Here is a 16,253-nt window from a genome sequence, read left to right on the forward strand (position 1 = left end):
AGTGGTCCTGTGAGCAAAAGTTTGAGAACTTTTGTTCTAAGGAGTAAGTATAAAAAGGAAACATAGCTGAAGACAGAGAGGCTAGGGGATGCTGACATTTAGAGATCCGGGCAGAGAAGATTGAAAAGTAGCAACCCTGAAAGTAGAAAGAAAACTGGAAGGGCTTAGAGTCCTGGAGGTCAAGGAAAGAAAGTGTGTCCACATGAGAAGAGACCACTGGCCAAATGCTGGGGGAGGCAGAGGAAGATGAGAGCTGAGAGTGACCACTGGGTGTGCAAGACAGGAACCTGGAGAGACCTGGAGCAGAAACATTTCAGTGGGGCAAAGCTGGAAGCCTGATTGGAGAGAATGGGTTCAGGAGGTGATGACATCAGCTCGGGTGAGCACGCACAACTTTTAATGGGTTTTGCTTCAGAGAAATGGGGCAATAGCAGCAAGGGAATAATAGATCAGGAAGACTTGTTAAAATGGAAAATCCTGCAGCATTCTTGTATTGATAGAACGATCTAAAAGGCAGAGAAAGGGAATGAAGGAGAGAATGAGGCCTAAAGAAGGCAAGAAGGGATGGGACCCAGGCATAAGGAGGCACCATCCTTGGGCAAGAAGGACCATCTGTAGACACCGTGGATCCTGGTGGAGGGACTCTCCCTGCCATATATTGACAAAGCCCTTCACCTGCAATGACTTCCCCTTGTCCCTATTTATTTTTAAATTTTCATTTTTAATTATTCAAAATATGAATATATTTTCATTTCACAAAAAATATTAATGTGTATAAAGTAAAAAGCCAAAGTCTCCACTTTTTGTCCCCAGTTTTACTCCCTTTCTTAGAAGAAAGCCCTGTGATCAGTTTAGTGTGATTCCATCCAGGCCCTTTCTGTGTATTTACATTTGTACATGAAGAAATAAACACTTTGTTGGGATTTTTCCCATAAAGGCTATCATATTATGTATAACAGACTGTAAATCAGTGCTTCACCTTAACAATACTTCGTGGAGCTCTTTTCCTTCTTGTCCAATACTGCATAGTGTTTCATAGTATAGCTGTTTTTTTCTCCTACCGGTGGACATCCAACTTATATCCAGAGTCTCACTATTCTTGATAATGCTGCAATGAGCATTTTATACTGACTCTTTGGAATATGTGTGAGGATTTCTTAAGAAAAAATTATTGGATCCAAATGTTTACATTTTTAATTTTAATAAGGCCTCCAAAAGGGCTATACCAATTTATATTCCCACAATTAGTATATGAGAATATTTGTTTTCCCACACCCTGGCCAATACTGGATATTGTTCATCTTCTTAATTTTTTCCACTATAACAACAACATTGTATTGTTGTTCTCACTTGTAACCTCCTGATTACTAGCGAGTTTGAGCATCTTTTTATAGGCATCGCCCATTGTCTCTGTCCTATCTAGTTGCCCTCTGCCCATGCTGCAGCACCTACCCCTCAGGGATCATCCCCCAGCCTCTCTGTCTTCAGCTACGTTTGTTTTTTATACCCCTCCAGACAGCCCGTTCATACTGACCCCCATCTAACTGGATGATTATTTTCTGAGATTCTATCATGTCCTCCAATACCAATGTCACCTCACTTATAATACCTGTTTACTAATTGTCTCACGCTCCACCTTCCCATGCCCAGACTCTGAGCATCCTGAGTGTGGGAATCAGGTGACTTCATTCTGTAGCCCTCTTACCTGGCACAGTACATGACACATGGCAGGTACTCAATAAAAGAACTGCTGAACCAGCTCATAAGGATATCAGTTTGCCCTTGTAGAGTGCTTTACAATCTGCAAACCTCCTTCACGTGCATTTTGTCAGATTATCTAAATCAAATAAGATTTGTTGGGATTACCATTTTGGGGGAAATAGGCAAAGGAGTATAGCTGAATTAGCAACTGCATGATGTGATATGTAAAAATAAATCAGCGTAACTTAAACCCTTGGAATTCTAAGTGTGTCCAATAATAAGTATTCTGCAAATTAGCAAAATTAATTAAAATATTAAATCACAAAATTAACATTAAAATATTAGCCATATGTAATCAACAAATAGGAGAAAGTGAGTTTAAAAGAAACATCAATTCAGTAGCCAAGTGGAAAAAATGAAACAGAGATTTGCTAAGAAGTGAATTTGGCTAATGATAAGTCAAACCTTGATGTGAATTTTTGCCCAGAATGACGTAATTTTGCAACCTGGATTAATCAAAGTAAATGAACACTCTACAGATTTCTCTAGTAGAATTGTTGTAACCAACTGAACTTGAGATTTTAGGCCACCTCAATGCTTAAATACAGATCACAGAGATAATTCATCAATATTCTTCATAAACTCTTCTGTGAAATACGAGTTCCACAAGATGTTAAAGGGTACACATTTCTTCAAAGATGTGTTAAGTCAAATAAGTTTTGGGAATGTTAATTTAAATAAAGGGAAACGAGTTTATTTGGTATAAGGCTTATTAGAGCCTTCACTATGCGAAAAAGCATTGTATATCCTCAAAAAAGTATAAAACATTCAAAAATATATAAAACATTTCCTAAACTTATTTGACCACAGAATGATGTAGAATTTGTGTGTGTGTTTTATGAGAAAAATTCAAAGAAACTGGTGTTTCACAGAACATCCTTTGAGAAATGCCGTTTAGGTCATTAAAACCATCTGCTATGTCACAACTAATCTTTTCAGAGGTATAAGCATCCACAGCCTTAAATGTCTCCAATTTATCACAGTTTAATGTTTACCCTAATACAGTGGCCTAGAATCAAATCTGGGGCTGGGAAAGGCCGGGATGGAGAGAGCTACAACTGCTTCAAGCTCAGAGAACAGGAGGGGAGGAAATCTTAGTGAGAGGTTAACCTAACAGGTAGGAAGCCTTGTCTGAGCCTAGCAGCTCATGAATTATTGAACACAATGCCTATGAAGTCTATTTCCCTGTACTATTTTTCTGGTCCAAATTCAAAATTTGTCATGCTGTCCTGCTAATCTTTTTGTATGTGAACTCCTAGGACCTCCTCTGTAGCCATCCTCACCTCTGCATAATTAGCCTATTGCCAGTCTCTCTGAGTCCACAGTGAGTCATATTCTGTATGTTTATCACTCTCTGAGACTGCATCTTAGTTGTTCTATGATGCAGTGAGTTAGGGGTTACACAGAACTCTGGGATGTGGCTAATATCAAAGGACTGAAAGGAATCTTAAAAGGTCTTTAATCTATCTCCCTGGCCCTATGATGGCCTGACTTCCATCCACATTAGAAAGAAAGTTATCCACCCTTTTCTTAAATTTTCCTAGCAGAAAAGGTCCCTGGATAAAGCCTTAAAGCCTGTCTAGTCTTTAAGTTACCCAAGTTTATCCTAATTTACTCCCATCCCTAACCCTTCACATCAAATGTCCCCAGGTATTTCTCACCAACCCTATTTCTGGAGCCTGTTTTTTGTGACTTATTCCCTAAGATGCAACTTAACAGAGCCTCATAATTTATACCCAAGCAAGCTGTGCCTCTGGACAGAGTCAGAAATTGCCTAACAAGAGGATCACCCGAGGTCAGGAGTTCAAAACCAGCCTGGCCAACACGATGAAACCCTGTCTCTACTAAAATTACAAAAATTAGCTGGGCATGGTGGTGCACACCTGTAATCCCAGCTACTCAGGAGGCTGGGACAGGAGAATTGCTTGAACCCAGGAGGCGGAGGTTGCAGTGAGCCGAGATCGCGCCACTGCACTCCAGCCTGGGTGACAGAGAGAGACTCTGTCTCAAAAAAAAAAGACATTTACTAAAAAATTTCATCACAACGTGCTACATCACTCTTGCTTGAATCGTATCACGTCTGGTTTACCTCAGAGATCTCTGGCAGGCTACAAAGCCTTTGGAAGAACTCCATTTTTGCCTCTCTCCAAATAGGTTCTGCCTTGAGTCAACATAGGAGGCAATTGTTTATTCCATTTTAAATCAACCTGTTTAATTTGTCTACATTACTCTTGAGGCCCATTCTTGATATTACTGTTTTGTTCTACCGAGATGCGGTGGGGGGAGGCATTAGGAAGCTCTCAGAGGAAGTGATTTTTTTGTGCTCCCTGAGCCAATGTTGGGAAGAGTAACAGCCATTCTGTTTGAGTTTTACTCATTTTGAATTATGGTGCTAGAAATCAAAACCCAACCAGTGTGTTTTCACATGAAATGCTTGTACTGCCAGGCCCTCCAGTAGAAGGAGGTGGTGAAACTGGAAAGTTAACATGGCTCACTTCCACGCCTATGCCCGGAGTTGAGGATTCAGTTCTGTAGGCATTGGGCAAAGTGTGGAGAAAAGAACTTTTAAGTATCCCTCTTGTGCATCCCTCAACTTACAAGCCCAAAAGCAGTCACCTCCTCCTAGCACATTGGACTGGGTTTTGATATATACAACAGAGCAGAAAGAGAAAAATAAAAGATCACACTGGGACACGGGATTTTTGTGGAGAAAGGAGAGTAAGAGGAGGAGGATATGAGGCCAGAATGATCATGATAGTTTAGCCTCATTATGCATAGCATCCTAGTAGCCTCAGCTTGTTCTATGACTACAAGCTCAAGACCCTGCATATATATAATTTTCTATTAAGCTATCTTCTCAATTTGCAGACATATCAAAATATTATATTGATCCCACTATATACTCAGGATTTCTGAGCACTCCCTGAGAAATGCAATTCCTAAAATGTATAAGAGAGACTATAGATTCCGGATGGGGATGAAAGAAAGCAGTATCTTTTACTGTGTGAGATACTTTCTAGTGCTTGGTGTAAGACTTTCATCCCAAAATTCTAGATGCTATTTCTAGTCAGAAATGTTAATAAAACTATCTCCTATTGGTAAAGATTTCTATATTCTTATAATGAAAGGTGCAACTAACTATCTATAATATTAATACCTACACTATTTACTCTTCATGAGCAGGACATGAGCAAAACAATATTTTGGTACATAAATTCCATTCTTAGAATGATCAAAAATACATTTGTGACTAAGTAGGTAAGAATTACTTCCCCCCCCAAAAAAAAACCTTCTTTATTGACCATAAAACTATTTTAGTATCAAACTCAGATCCAGTGTCCATTTCCCATCTGTTTTTCCAAAATATAATAAAATACTCAAGGCAGAGGGCATATATGACGCAGTGTATAAGGTATCCATTTCAGGCTTTTGAGTAAGATAGCAGATTGAACACAAGCATTTACATCTCTCCCTTGAAAAGCCCTACTCTAACAACAGTAAATGAATTTGTCCATGAGGACAAAGAGAACAAGAAGAGCCAACAGCCACAAAATGTTGGAAGCTAGAAATCAGACAGATGAATGGTAACTGACTTAGTAGATTCAGGAGAGCTGCATCCTAAGCTGGTTGGAGGGAATGCCAAGAAGCAATTCAGTTCACACTGCAGAAGCCCCAGAAGACTTGGGGATTGGTTACACGTGGGAGCTCTAGAAATGCGGGTGAGGCTAAACCAGAAGTATTGGTTGGAAGATTGCTGAAGAGTAGTTAGCTCCTCAGACCCCTTCCAACTCTCCACATGTGGTCAACTGCCCCTCCCATACTCTGGAATATGACTAGAGCTTTATTCTCTGGAAACACTAAAGTCAAGGGCCTCTGGACTGGAAGACACCAAACATAAATGAGGAGAGGAGTATCCTACGAAAACACATGAATGCTAAATGTTGAGGACCCTTCTCCACATGCCCCAGAGTGCTGCCAACCCAGCCTGTACTCTCCTGGCTGCAGACTAGAAGATCCTTCCCTGGGGAGTCTGGACATCCCAAGAGGAGAGTCCCACAGATGCTGACAGCAGGGTTCCCCAAGAAAGGCCCAGACAGCTCACCTTGCAATGAGGGCTGTAGTCAACAAGCACAGCCAGGGGCCCAGTTTCCAATCAAAATCACTCAGCTTTTTAGCTGGCAACCAGTTTCAATATTTAAATATAAGCCCATAACCCAGGATCATCACATATCTGAAGGAAACCTCAAACATGAAAGACAATACAAAAACAAAGGGGAAAAAAGAAACAGGAAAACAGCGACTATTTACTAAGGGGGATAAAACTTTTTAGGAAGTTTAATCGCCTACATATTAAAATATCTGAAATTAATATATTCAAAAAGATAAAAGAATTCTATAGTAGACAAGTGCTTCAAAAAAAGGATAAAAGAAGTTGTTACATTCATAAAACAAGAACATTAAAATTAAAAAGACATTCAGAGAACCAAAAAGGTCTTTGGAAATTATTCTGGTGATAGCAGATGATATTCACAGAAAGGTTAAAAAATAAAGTTAAGGATATTATCCAGAAAATGGAGAAAAAGGACCAAGACATGAAAATAGGACAGAGAGATAAGGAAAATTACAAGACCAGTTCAGATGACCCAATAGTTGTGGGTGAAAAAGAGAAAGGAAGAAATAATCAATGAAATAATTTAAGGACATCTCTCAAAACTGAACATCATCAGTTTCCAGATTGAAAGGGTTTATTGAAGGTCTAACACTTTGAATGAAAGCAAACACACACCAAGCCTGCCATCATAACATTTCAGAACACTTGGAACAAGATGCTACCATAGGCTTTCAAAGGATCAAGACACAGAATTGCTTCATACTTAACAATGCTGGGGAGGCTAAAAGCGAATGAATCAATTTCTTCAGACTTGTGAGGGAAAAAGATTATAACTGTGATGGTTTAGACTGAGTATCAACTTAATTGGAATGAAGGATACAAAGTATTGATCTTGGGTGTTTCTGTGAGGGGTGTTGCCAAAGATTAACATTTGAGTCAGTGGACTGGGAAAGGCAGACCCACTCTTAATCTGGGTGGGCACAATCTAATCAGCTGCCAGTGAGGCTATAATATAAACAGGCAGAAAAATGTGAAAAGAGAGACTGGCCCGGCCTCCCAGCCTACATCTTTCTCCTGTGCTCGATGCTTCCTGCCCTGGAACATCACACTCCAAGTTCTTCAGTTTTGGAACTCGAACTGGCTCTCCTTGCTCCTCAGCCTGCAGACAGCCTATTATGGGTGCGTGAGTTAATACTTAATAAACCCCCCTTTATATATATATTCCATTAGTTCTGTCCCTCAAGAGAACCCTAATATAGATTTAAGTTATTGTTGTGTAACAAACTACCCCAAAACTTTCATGCCTTAAAACAATAGTCGTTTTATCATATCTCACAATTTGGGGGGTTCAGGAATTCAGGCAGAGCTTGGCTGGCCAATTATTCCTCTCTGTATGACATTATGGTTACTCGATGATGTCACCTGATGGCTGGGCTGGGCTGGGCTGGAGGATCTAAGATGGCTTCACTCACATGACATGCCTGGGATGGGCCAGCTGGAAGGCTGAGTTCAGCCATGTAGGGTCTTTTTTTAATAGGCTTTTTTTTTTTTAAGTAGTTATAGGCTTGCAAAAAATTTGAAGTGATTGAATCATTAGGCAGATTTCTCATGCATGGTTTAGCACCATCTCTTTTGGTACTGTCCTCAGGATAGGGAGTGAGTTCTCATGAAATCTTGTCATTTAAATGTGGTACATTTAAATGTGTGTAGCACATTCTCCCTTGCTCTCCTACTCCTGCTTTTTCCATGTAACATGCCTGTTCCCTTTTTGCCTTCTGCCATGAGTAGAACCTTCCTGAGACCTCCCCAGAAACAGATGCTGCTATGCTTCCTTTACACCCTGCAGAACCATAAGCCAATTAAACCTCTTTTCTTATAAATTACCCATTCTCAGGTATTCCCTTATAGCAATATGAGAATAGACTAATACAATGATAAATACTTAGAAAATTAAGGAAAGAAACAAAAGGCAGCTATTAACTCTACAGAAATAAAGAAGTTAGAAAGAAAATAGAAAGCAACCATTGATTAGTTGTCAATAGCTAAATCCTCTTCTAGAGTAGAAAGTGAACAGGTAATGTCAAAGACTAACAATCAAGAAGTAGCCTTAAAAGTATGTTACTTAGAGATGAGGAGAAAGATATCAAACGATCCAGCCAATTAAGGTTGGAATTAGTTGCCTGTGGAAATGGAGAAATGGAGAGTGGAGGGAGGTGTGGGGTTGCTATTTATCATCACAAGTCTTCTATACACACATAGGTAAGTTATTTGGTTCTATGAGACTTACCACCTCAAATCTTTGTTGATTTTAGCTTCTCAATTAGACTTCCTTTGGCCACTCTAATTATCATTTCCTTTTTTCATAGAATTTATAACTTTCTAGCATACTCTATAATTTGCTTTTTTGTAATGTTTAGTTCTTTTATTGGTCTTTTCCTGTTGAAATATCAACAACACAGAAGCAGAGATCATGTATTTTAATTTTCCAATATAACTCAGTACCTAGAATAATACTTGGAATGTAGCAGGTGCTCAATAAACATCTATTAAGTAAATTACTTTTTAAGCTATATGCATAGGTAGCTTTGATTTTAAAAAACAAATACATTATTCACCTTCAAATTCTACTACAAAGCAAAAATCTCACACTTAAAATATTGCTCAGGCATCTTGGTCTTCTATTAAAAAACATTATCGTTGGTTTTCTCAGACTTCAAAAAAAGGATACTATTTTCTATGTATTCTGAATGCCCAAACACAATATATGCTTACCTTTCTGAAGCACTGAGACAGTTGCCAAGCACTGTAATACAATTAGTAAGATTTCATATAACACTTAATAATTGGTGATAATATGTAAGGTTGTGGGATGTGAACTTACTATAATGAAAAGAAGATAAAATACATTTGAAGATTACTCAAATATTTTGAGTTAAGTTATTATTTTTTAGTTTACATCTGGTCTTGTTTCAAAGATTTTAGGAAGCCTATGAAAGTTTAGAGAACATTACATTTAATTATATTTAAACTAAATTTTGTTGCATTAATTAAACTACTTACATCTAAATTAAGCAAAAGAAAATGAAAAATCAAAGATGAGACAAAAGGGAGCCAAGAAAATGACTTAAAATATATATAATTATAGCTTGATACTGGTGTCAAATTTGTCTGTAAGCTCTGTGTTTATTAGTATTAGATTCAAGGAACAGAGATTCAACATATATGAGTTTATTTCTCTCACACAGAAAGGTTTAGAAAATGTGCAGTCTGGAATTGACATGGGAGCTCAACTCTACCCAGTTCTCAGGGATCCAGGCTCCTTCCAGCTCACCCCTCTGCCTTCTCAATGTCAACCTTATTCCCATAGTTTAAGACAGCAGCTTTCCTATTCTGGGCAGGAGACTGGAGAAGGGGTACAAAGAAGGAACCAGAATCACCATCCAATCATTTCCTAAGAAGCATTACCAGAAATTGCCACTGGATACTTCTGATCCCATTTCATCTCACCCAGAACTTAGTGATGTGCCACACCTAGCTGCAAGAGAAGCTGGAAAATGCAATCCTTATTCTGGACAGACATTGGTCTTGCTAAAAATTATATTATAGTGCATGAAGGGAGAATAAAGATGAAGGACAATAGTAGTGTCAACCACAGCTTCATAGCAACCAAAAAAAAAAAAAAGAAAGAAAGAAAGGAAACATGGTCAGGTTCAAAATAACAGAGTCGGTAAAGATAAGGAATTGCTCAAGAAATGTACAGCAGCTCTTGGTAAAAAGTATTTGAAAGGGATGACTCTGGAGGTCTTCGTACAAAAGAAAAGTTTCATGTCTTCAACAGTATTCTTACGATACCCATACAACTCAATTTCATAGAACTGCTTCTCATAACAACTGCCAATATTACATTCACAGTTCAGAGAAAACTTGTCAGCAGAGATTTGATTTTTTGAGTTCGTTTTAACCGTATTTTTTTAAAAACGTGATGAAACATGGTTTTTTTAAACTTCTCTATGTGAGTATCCTGACCTTAAATATATACATATATATTTGTTTCAGAATTAAAGAAAAATCTATTTACCTTCGCTTACGGAAAAGAAACCACTGTAATCACAGGGACTACCAGAATATTTCAAGAAATGGTATGTAACTTTCCATTTAAGACTTCATCAATGTCCCTGTAATGATTGATTTTATTTCTTAAGTACCTCAAAAGCTGAGATTCAGATAACAAGGATCACAGAATAAAATGAACAGTCTCCCTTCCAACGCCATTGCCCTTTCTGAAAGAAGGGCCCTGTGCTTAGAGCCATTTACTTACAGCAAAGGAGAACAAAAACAAGCTGCAGTCAAGGGATTGACCAGGAGAGCAGATCATTCGCCCAACAGCAAAATTCTAGCAAGGCCAAGGCACAGGATGTTTGAGGCTCAGGAGGCAAGACCTAAATGAGCATTAGCAGAACAAGAGCTGAGAAAAATTAAGGTCACTGCAAAAGCTCTGTCCTCTCTGATGGTGCAAAGTCTCCCATGTTTCTGCTGGGGTTGGAGTTTTCAGTTTCACCTGTGTGGGTTTCAGCCTTCCACCTTGGACCTGGAGGTGGTCTATTGCCACAAGATTCTGATGAAACTTCTGATTGATAAGCCATGGCCTGGCTAACGCCTAATGAATTGCCAAGGAATATTTTGTAACACCATAATGCAGAGATGGTAAACAGTGTATGTGTTGCCACTCTGTCTTCCTAAGCCTGGGAAAGATATTGCTAATCAGCCTTGGCACTCTTGTCTGCTATGCTCAGATTCTGCCTCAGCAGTTCTCGAAACACAGCACGTCTGACAATCATCATCAACAAATTAGGCTTGGCACATGAAGTTAAACCTATTTGTCATCCCTGTGCTATCTCTAATTAACAAAAGATGTTGAGGAATTTTCCAAGCAGCAAGCATTTAAACTAAGTATATGACCTACAAATAATGTATTTCTTATAATAAATATTCTATACAGAATAAATGTTCTCCTCTTCTAAGAACAATATAGATTTTTTTACTAATAAAATAATTACTGCCATTAACTGAGCTCTTACCAAGTGCTAAGAACACTTTATGTTTATTTCTGTTAATCCTTTCAACAACAGACACTGTAAGGCAAGTATTATTCAATTTCTTTTGTACTAATACTATTGATTGTAGTAGCTCTGGGGAGCGTTGAGGGAGGGAAAAGGAAGGAAAAATTACAATGTACCCATTGATTGCAGCATTCAACTCAATACCAAATATGTTAAAATATACTTCTCAGAATTGAGCATTAAAATAATATTCACACCATAGCAGCTGGGGAAATGGAGGCATGGAGAAGCGAAGAACCTCTTCCCCAGCCACAAAGATAGTAAGTTACAGAGGAGACACTTCTACCCACGTTGTCTCACTCCACTCAGATACCAACAACGATAATACAGCAATTGGGCTATGATCCCAGATGATCTGCAGAAAGAGATCGGCCTCATCCCTCTACAAGTGAACACAATCAATAGTTAATGGACAGTTACAGTCAAATCTGGCCATGTGACTCATCACAGATACAAAGTGAACATCAGGCCTGCGGCTACACTTTCTTTTTCCTTTAGTGACATACTGAAACAGCCCCCAACACTGTCAAATACCCTCTGTCAATGAAGATTATAAAAAACAAAGCAAAAAAAAAGTCATCTGTGAGGAATATTATGCAGCCCTAGAAAATGATGGCTAAAAGTCAAATATATTTTTATTTGGAAAGACAAAACACTGCCAAAAGAAAAATCAGGATATAAAATTGAATCATACAGTTTAGTTTCCACCACATTTTTCAAAGAAAGGGGAAAAAAGGTATACATAGGAAAGATATACATAGGAAAGACTGGTAGAAAATATAAAAAATCATTGTTTGATAAATTATGGGTGATTGCTTTCACTTTTTTCCACTTTTCTGTTTCCCAATGATTTTATTTTTATATAGAAATAACCTTTAAAAAACCTGACAGAAACTGAGTCTAGGAGTAGAACAGGGTTTGTCCAAGGTTCCATAGCCAAAGGTATGAGGTTAAGGTAGGACACTGAGTGATAGGATTCTGCCAGAAATGCAGACTGCAAGCTGCTCTTTGTTACTTGTGACTCTAACCCAGCATTTCTCTTTCACAACACCCAGGTGTGCAAAGTCAACATTGCCTTTCTACCCACAATAAATGTAGTGACCTTTCATAAAATCATAAAGACCAGAGTAAGATAATCCAAAAAGTATACCTAGGACACTTGATAGTAAACGGTTGTCCATTTGCGATCTGCTGTGTTGACAACATTCCTTTAAAATTCAGATTGCAAAGATAAAAGGGGAGTCAGGAGACAGGAGGAGAACCTACTCGTGTCAAAATGTGCTCGAAGGCTGTGGCTTTCGTCAGGCTTTTGTCTAATGAATAGATGCCGGGGAATAGGGGATATTTTCTTCCTTTTCTTTGAATTTGCAGTCCTTAGAAATGCATAAAATGTATACTTTGTCTAGTATTACTGTCCTCGACTATTTTTCTAAGACTGTAATTCTAAAAAGATATTTTTTTAGTTTCTCGGTTACTCATTATTTAATGTTCTAGTTTTATTCTCCAGCCCCTCTTCCTATTTTCTCTTGTATTTCCTTGCTATGGACTTTCTTTTGATATTATGCAGCAATGTAACCTGACTACCCAAGCCAAATTACTTCAATTACTCTCCAAGATTTTTATTAGATATAGGAAAGGTCAGCTTTTCACATTCTGCATATTTATGGGGCTACACTGATTTTTCAGAACCAGCCAGAGAGAAAGGGGAAAAAGGGAAGAGTTGAATAGAATAGTAAAGTGTTTCTTAAAAATTGGATAGTAAGAATTAAAGAAACAGCTCCTGTTTTCATCCTGATCCTTATGTAAGAGAGCTCAAAAACATCTATACATAACTCTATCATGAACCCCAGTCAGTGATTATAACGCATTTTTTTATTTTTTTGAGACAGGGTCTCGCTCTGTCACCCAGGCTGGAGTGCAGTGGTGCGATCTCAGCTCACTGCAACCTCCACCTCCTGGGTTCAAGCGATCCCCCTGCCTCAGCCTCCCAAGTAGCTGGGATTACAGGCACGCACCACCACGCTCAGCTATTTTTTGTATTTTTAGTAGAGAAGGGGTTTCACCATGTTGGCCAGGCTGGTCTCAAACTCCTGACCTCTGGTGATCCACCAGCCTCGGCCTCCCAAAACGCTGGGGTTACAGGCGTGAGATTGTGCCTGACCCTGTAACATTTTAAAATGGAGAATGGAGAAGTCATCTTTAATCCAGGGAATGATTCTCTGGTGCAGGGGTTAGGAATGGCAAGGGTCCTGCCAAATCTTTTTTACAATCAACAGAGGAGGGGCTTGCAGTGGCTCTCAGAACTTCCTCGATACCAAAATGGCCCGAGGTGGGAGGCAGCCAGCCCATGGAAGAGGGAAGGACCCAAGAACTGCAGAGCTGGCTGGCTCCTCTGGTCCTTCTCTAAGATGGAAAATAGGGCCCTGAAAACAGAGAGCAGAGCCCTTCCTCTCCTGATTGCCTCATATAATTGTCTCTTTTCCTTGAGGTATAAAGTAGACCGGTTTTGAATTTGGGTCCTGGAATTGGTGTGTGGCTTGGGCCAATCACTGAATGTCTCTTGCCTGTTTCTGCATCTGTAAAATGGGGATCATGGTTCAGTGAGCACAGTTGCCAAAGGTGACCCTGGATCTCATTCAGGGTTGCCCAGACAACAAACCACCTTGAATGGGCCATCTTCCCCATCCTCCTGGGGGAGAGGCTGCACCCAAACTCAGTGGGATAAGGCAGTGCTGGAGATAGCTACCTTCTCATCTTTTGCAAACCCAGCTTTTCTCCATTAAAGCCAGTTCTTTAAATTATGCCATGTGACATTGGGGAATTCATCACAAAACCCGGTGCATGACTGACCAGATATGGCCTACCTTGCACACAGGGTTGGGAACAGTACATACCTGAGCTTCATAGGGCTGCTGAAGACTGAATGAGAAACACAGGGCTTCATAAATGTCCAGCATTAGGGTACCACTGAAACAGTGTCGCTAATTCCACCTACCACCTGTATTATTATTTACTCAGTGGTTTTGAAAACCATTTGTTTTTTCTTTGTTTTCTTTCCTTCTTTTCTTTTTTTTTTTTTCTTTTTGTGACAGGATCTCACTCTGTCACTCAGGCTGGAGCACAGTGGCGTGGTTATAGCTCACCATAACCTCAAACACCTGGGCTCAAGTGATCCTCCCACCTTAGCCTCCCAAGTTCTGGGAGCACAGGCGTGTATCACCACACCTGACTATTTTTATTTTTTGTTTTATTTATTTATTTATTTTGGTAGAAACAGGGACCTCGCTATGTTGTCAAAGCTGTTCTTGAACTCTTGGGCTCAAGCAATCCTCTTGACTCAGCCTCCCTAAAAGCTGGGATTACAGGCGTGAGCCACTGTGCCTGACCCAATCATTTTTTTCAATGTCAAAAGACTTTTCGTCATTGTTAGCAATTATCTTACTTTTTATTTATTTTTTATTGCTGCATAATAGATGTACAGATCTTCGGGGTACATGTGATCATTTAATACATTCTTATAATCAAGTCAGGGTAATTGGGATATCCATCACCTTAAATATTTATCTTTTCTGTATGCCAGGAACATTCTGATTATTCTCTTGTAGCTGTTTTGAAACGTACAATAGATTAATGTTAACTACAGTTGCCCTACTGGTCTATGGAACACCAGGTCATATTTCTTCTATCTATCTGTATATTTGTACCCATTAATCAACTTCAAAAAGTTTTTAAGAGAAAGAACTCAATTCGAAAAAAATAAAAATAAATTCAAAAGCTATATGTTAATAATAATAATAAGGCCTGTGGCTCCTAGATTTAGAGGGCAGCAGAAGGGAACTAGGGTTGGATACCCAGATCCTAAGAGACAGCAGCAGGCAGGAGGGTAGCCGGGGGCAGCTGGATTGGCCTGGAGTACCAGGCAGAAAGAAGGGGCTCCCTCTGCAAGGAAAAAGCTGGGCTAGGGACAGGAGTGGGAAGTGTTGGAAGCTAAGATTGACAGAAGTGAGCAGCAGCAGACAGACTCCTGAGAGGCAGGAGATGGCTGCAGCCTGGGGAGTGGGCTCAGGACTCTACTTGGGGAGGAACCAGGGGGTAAGGGCAGGAATTAATGGGGAGAGGAGACAGTGCTGAGGGCCAGGCAGCCAAAGAAGCCCTGAGGATGGTAGGGCTAAGGATTGGAAGGGGCTGGAGAGGAACCTTGGCTGATTGAGCTGGGAGCTCTTGGATGTGCTGGGGGTGGAGGCTTAAGGTAGAGGAGAAGCAGATGAGGGGTTTCGGCCTCTCTCCAGCAAAAAATGCCCCCCCTTTGGGGGACAGACCATCAGCAAATGGCTCTGGCAGCACCCAGCTTGGGAGACCCAGGGGGGCAAAAGTGGACCCTGAACTGTCTCCTACCCCTGTGCTGTATATTTCACTCTTTGAGACCTGGGCATTAATCCTGGGGGCCTCATCCGCAGCGAGGACTCAGTAAATACTAGACTTTATTCACCCCTCCCTGTCCTGTGTGATCTCATGCCCCCACGCCCAGCAGAATGGTTTAGCCACTCCACCTAGCTCAGCAGGCGAGCCCTTTGCCCACGCCTCCGTTGTTGCACTTTCCTTGGTGTATGGTTCGTTATTTGCTTTAAGACTGATGTCCAGTCCCATGGGGAACATGGGGCCGATATTAGCTCAGCCTCTGCTTCGCATAGCAGGGACTTGTACATCTAAAACACATTTCTTTAACCTAAATAAGTCAGGAGTCCCATTAAACCTTTGAGAAGAACTAAAGCACAAATTGTAATCCAACTGAATCCAGCTTGCCAACTGAAAAACCTCCATGGTGGGCAAAAACCACAATTGGCAAGATTATGTTTCATTTAAAATAAACTGTAAGAACCACTACAAGATATCACCTCACACCAGTTAGAATACTCACTATCAAAAAAGCAGAAGACAACAAACTTAGGATGTGAAGAAACTGGAACCTTTGTGTACTATTGGTGGAAAGGCAAAGTGGTATAGCTGCTACAGAAAACAGTATGGAGGTTCCTCCAAAAATGAAAAATTAAACTACCAGATGATCCAGCAATCCCACTTCTGGGTGTTTATCCAAAAGAATTGAGGATCTCAAAGAGATACAGTGTCCAGCAGGAGAGATGCTGCCTCTGGGAGATATCCTAACAAGAGTAGACATGAGGGAGCAGTCCATCCTGCTGCTGACCTAAAGAAACCTGACAGAAAAAAAATTGCTTCCTCAATAGGCAAGAGAATTGTCAAAG

General features: G+C 39.9%; 1 protein-coding gene across 5 annotated transcripts in view; it reads left to right on the forward strand.

Annotated features, from left to right (window-relative positions):
• AOAH (acyloxyacyl hydrolase) overlaps positions 1-16,253 on the forward strand; it is a 216,500-nt gene that overhangs the window by 150,228 nt on the left and 50,019 nt on the right. For all 5 annotated transcript variants that reach the window (XM_055293408.2, XM_055293407.2, XM_055293410.2 and 2 more), the window contains one exon: positions 9,929-10,011. In XM_055293408.2, coding sequence (XP_055149383.1) covers positions 9,929-10,011 — 83 coding nt within the window. The remainder of the gene's footprint in view (positions 1-9,928; positions 10,012-16,253) is intronic.

The sequence above is a fragment of the Symphalangus syndactylus genome, chromosome 9, assembly GCF_028878055.3.
Source record: "Symphalangus syndactylus isolate Jambi chromosome 9, NHGRI_mSymSyn1-v2.1_pri, whole genome shotgun sequence".
Taxonomy (NCBI): domain Eukaryota; kingdom Metazoa; phylum Chordata; class Mammalia; order Primates; family Hylobatidae; genus Symphalangus; species Symphalangus syndactylus.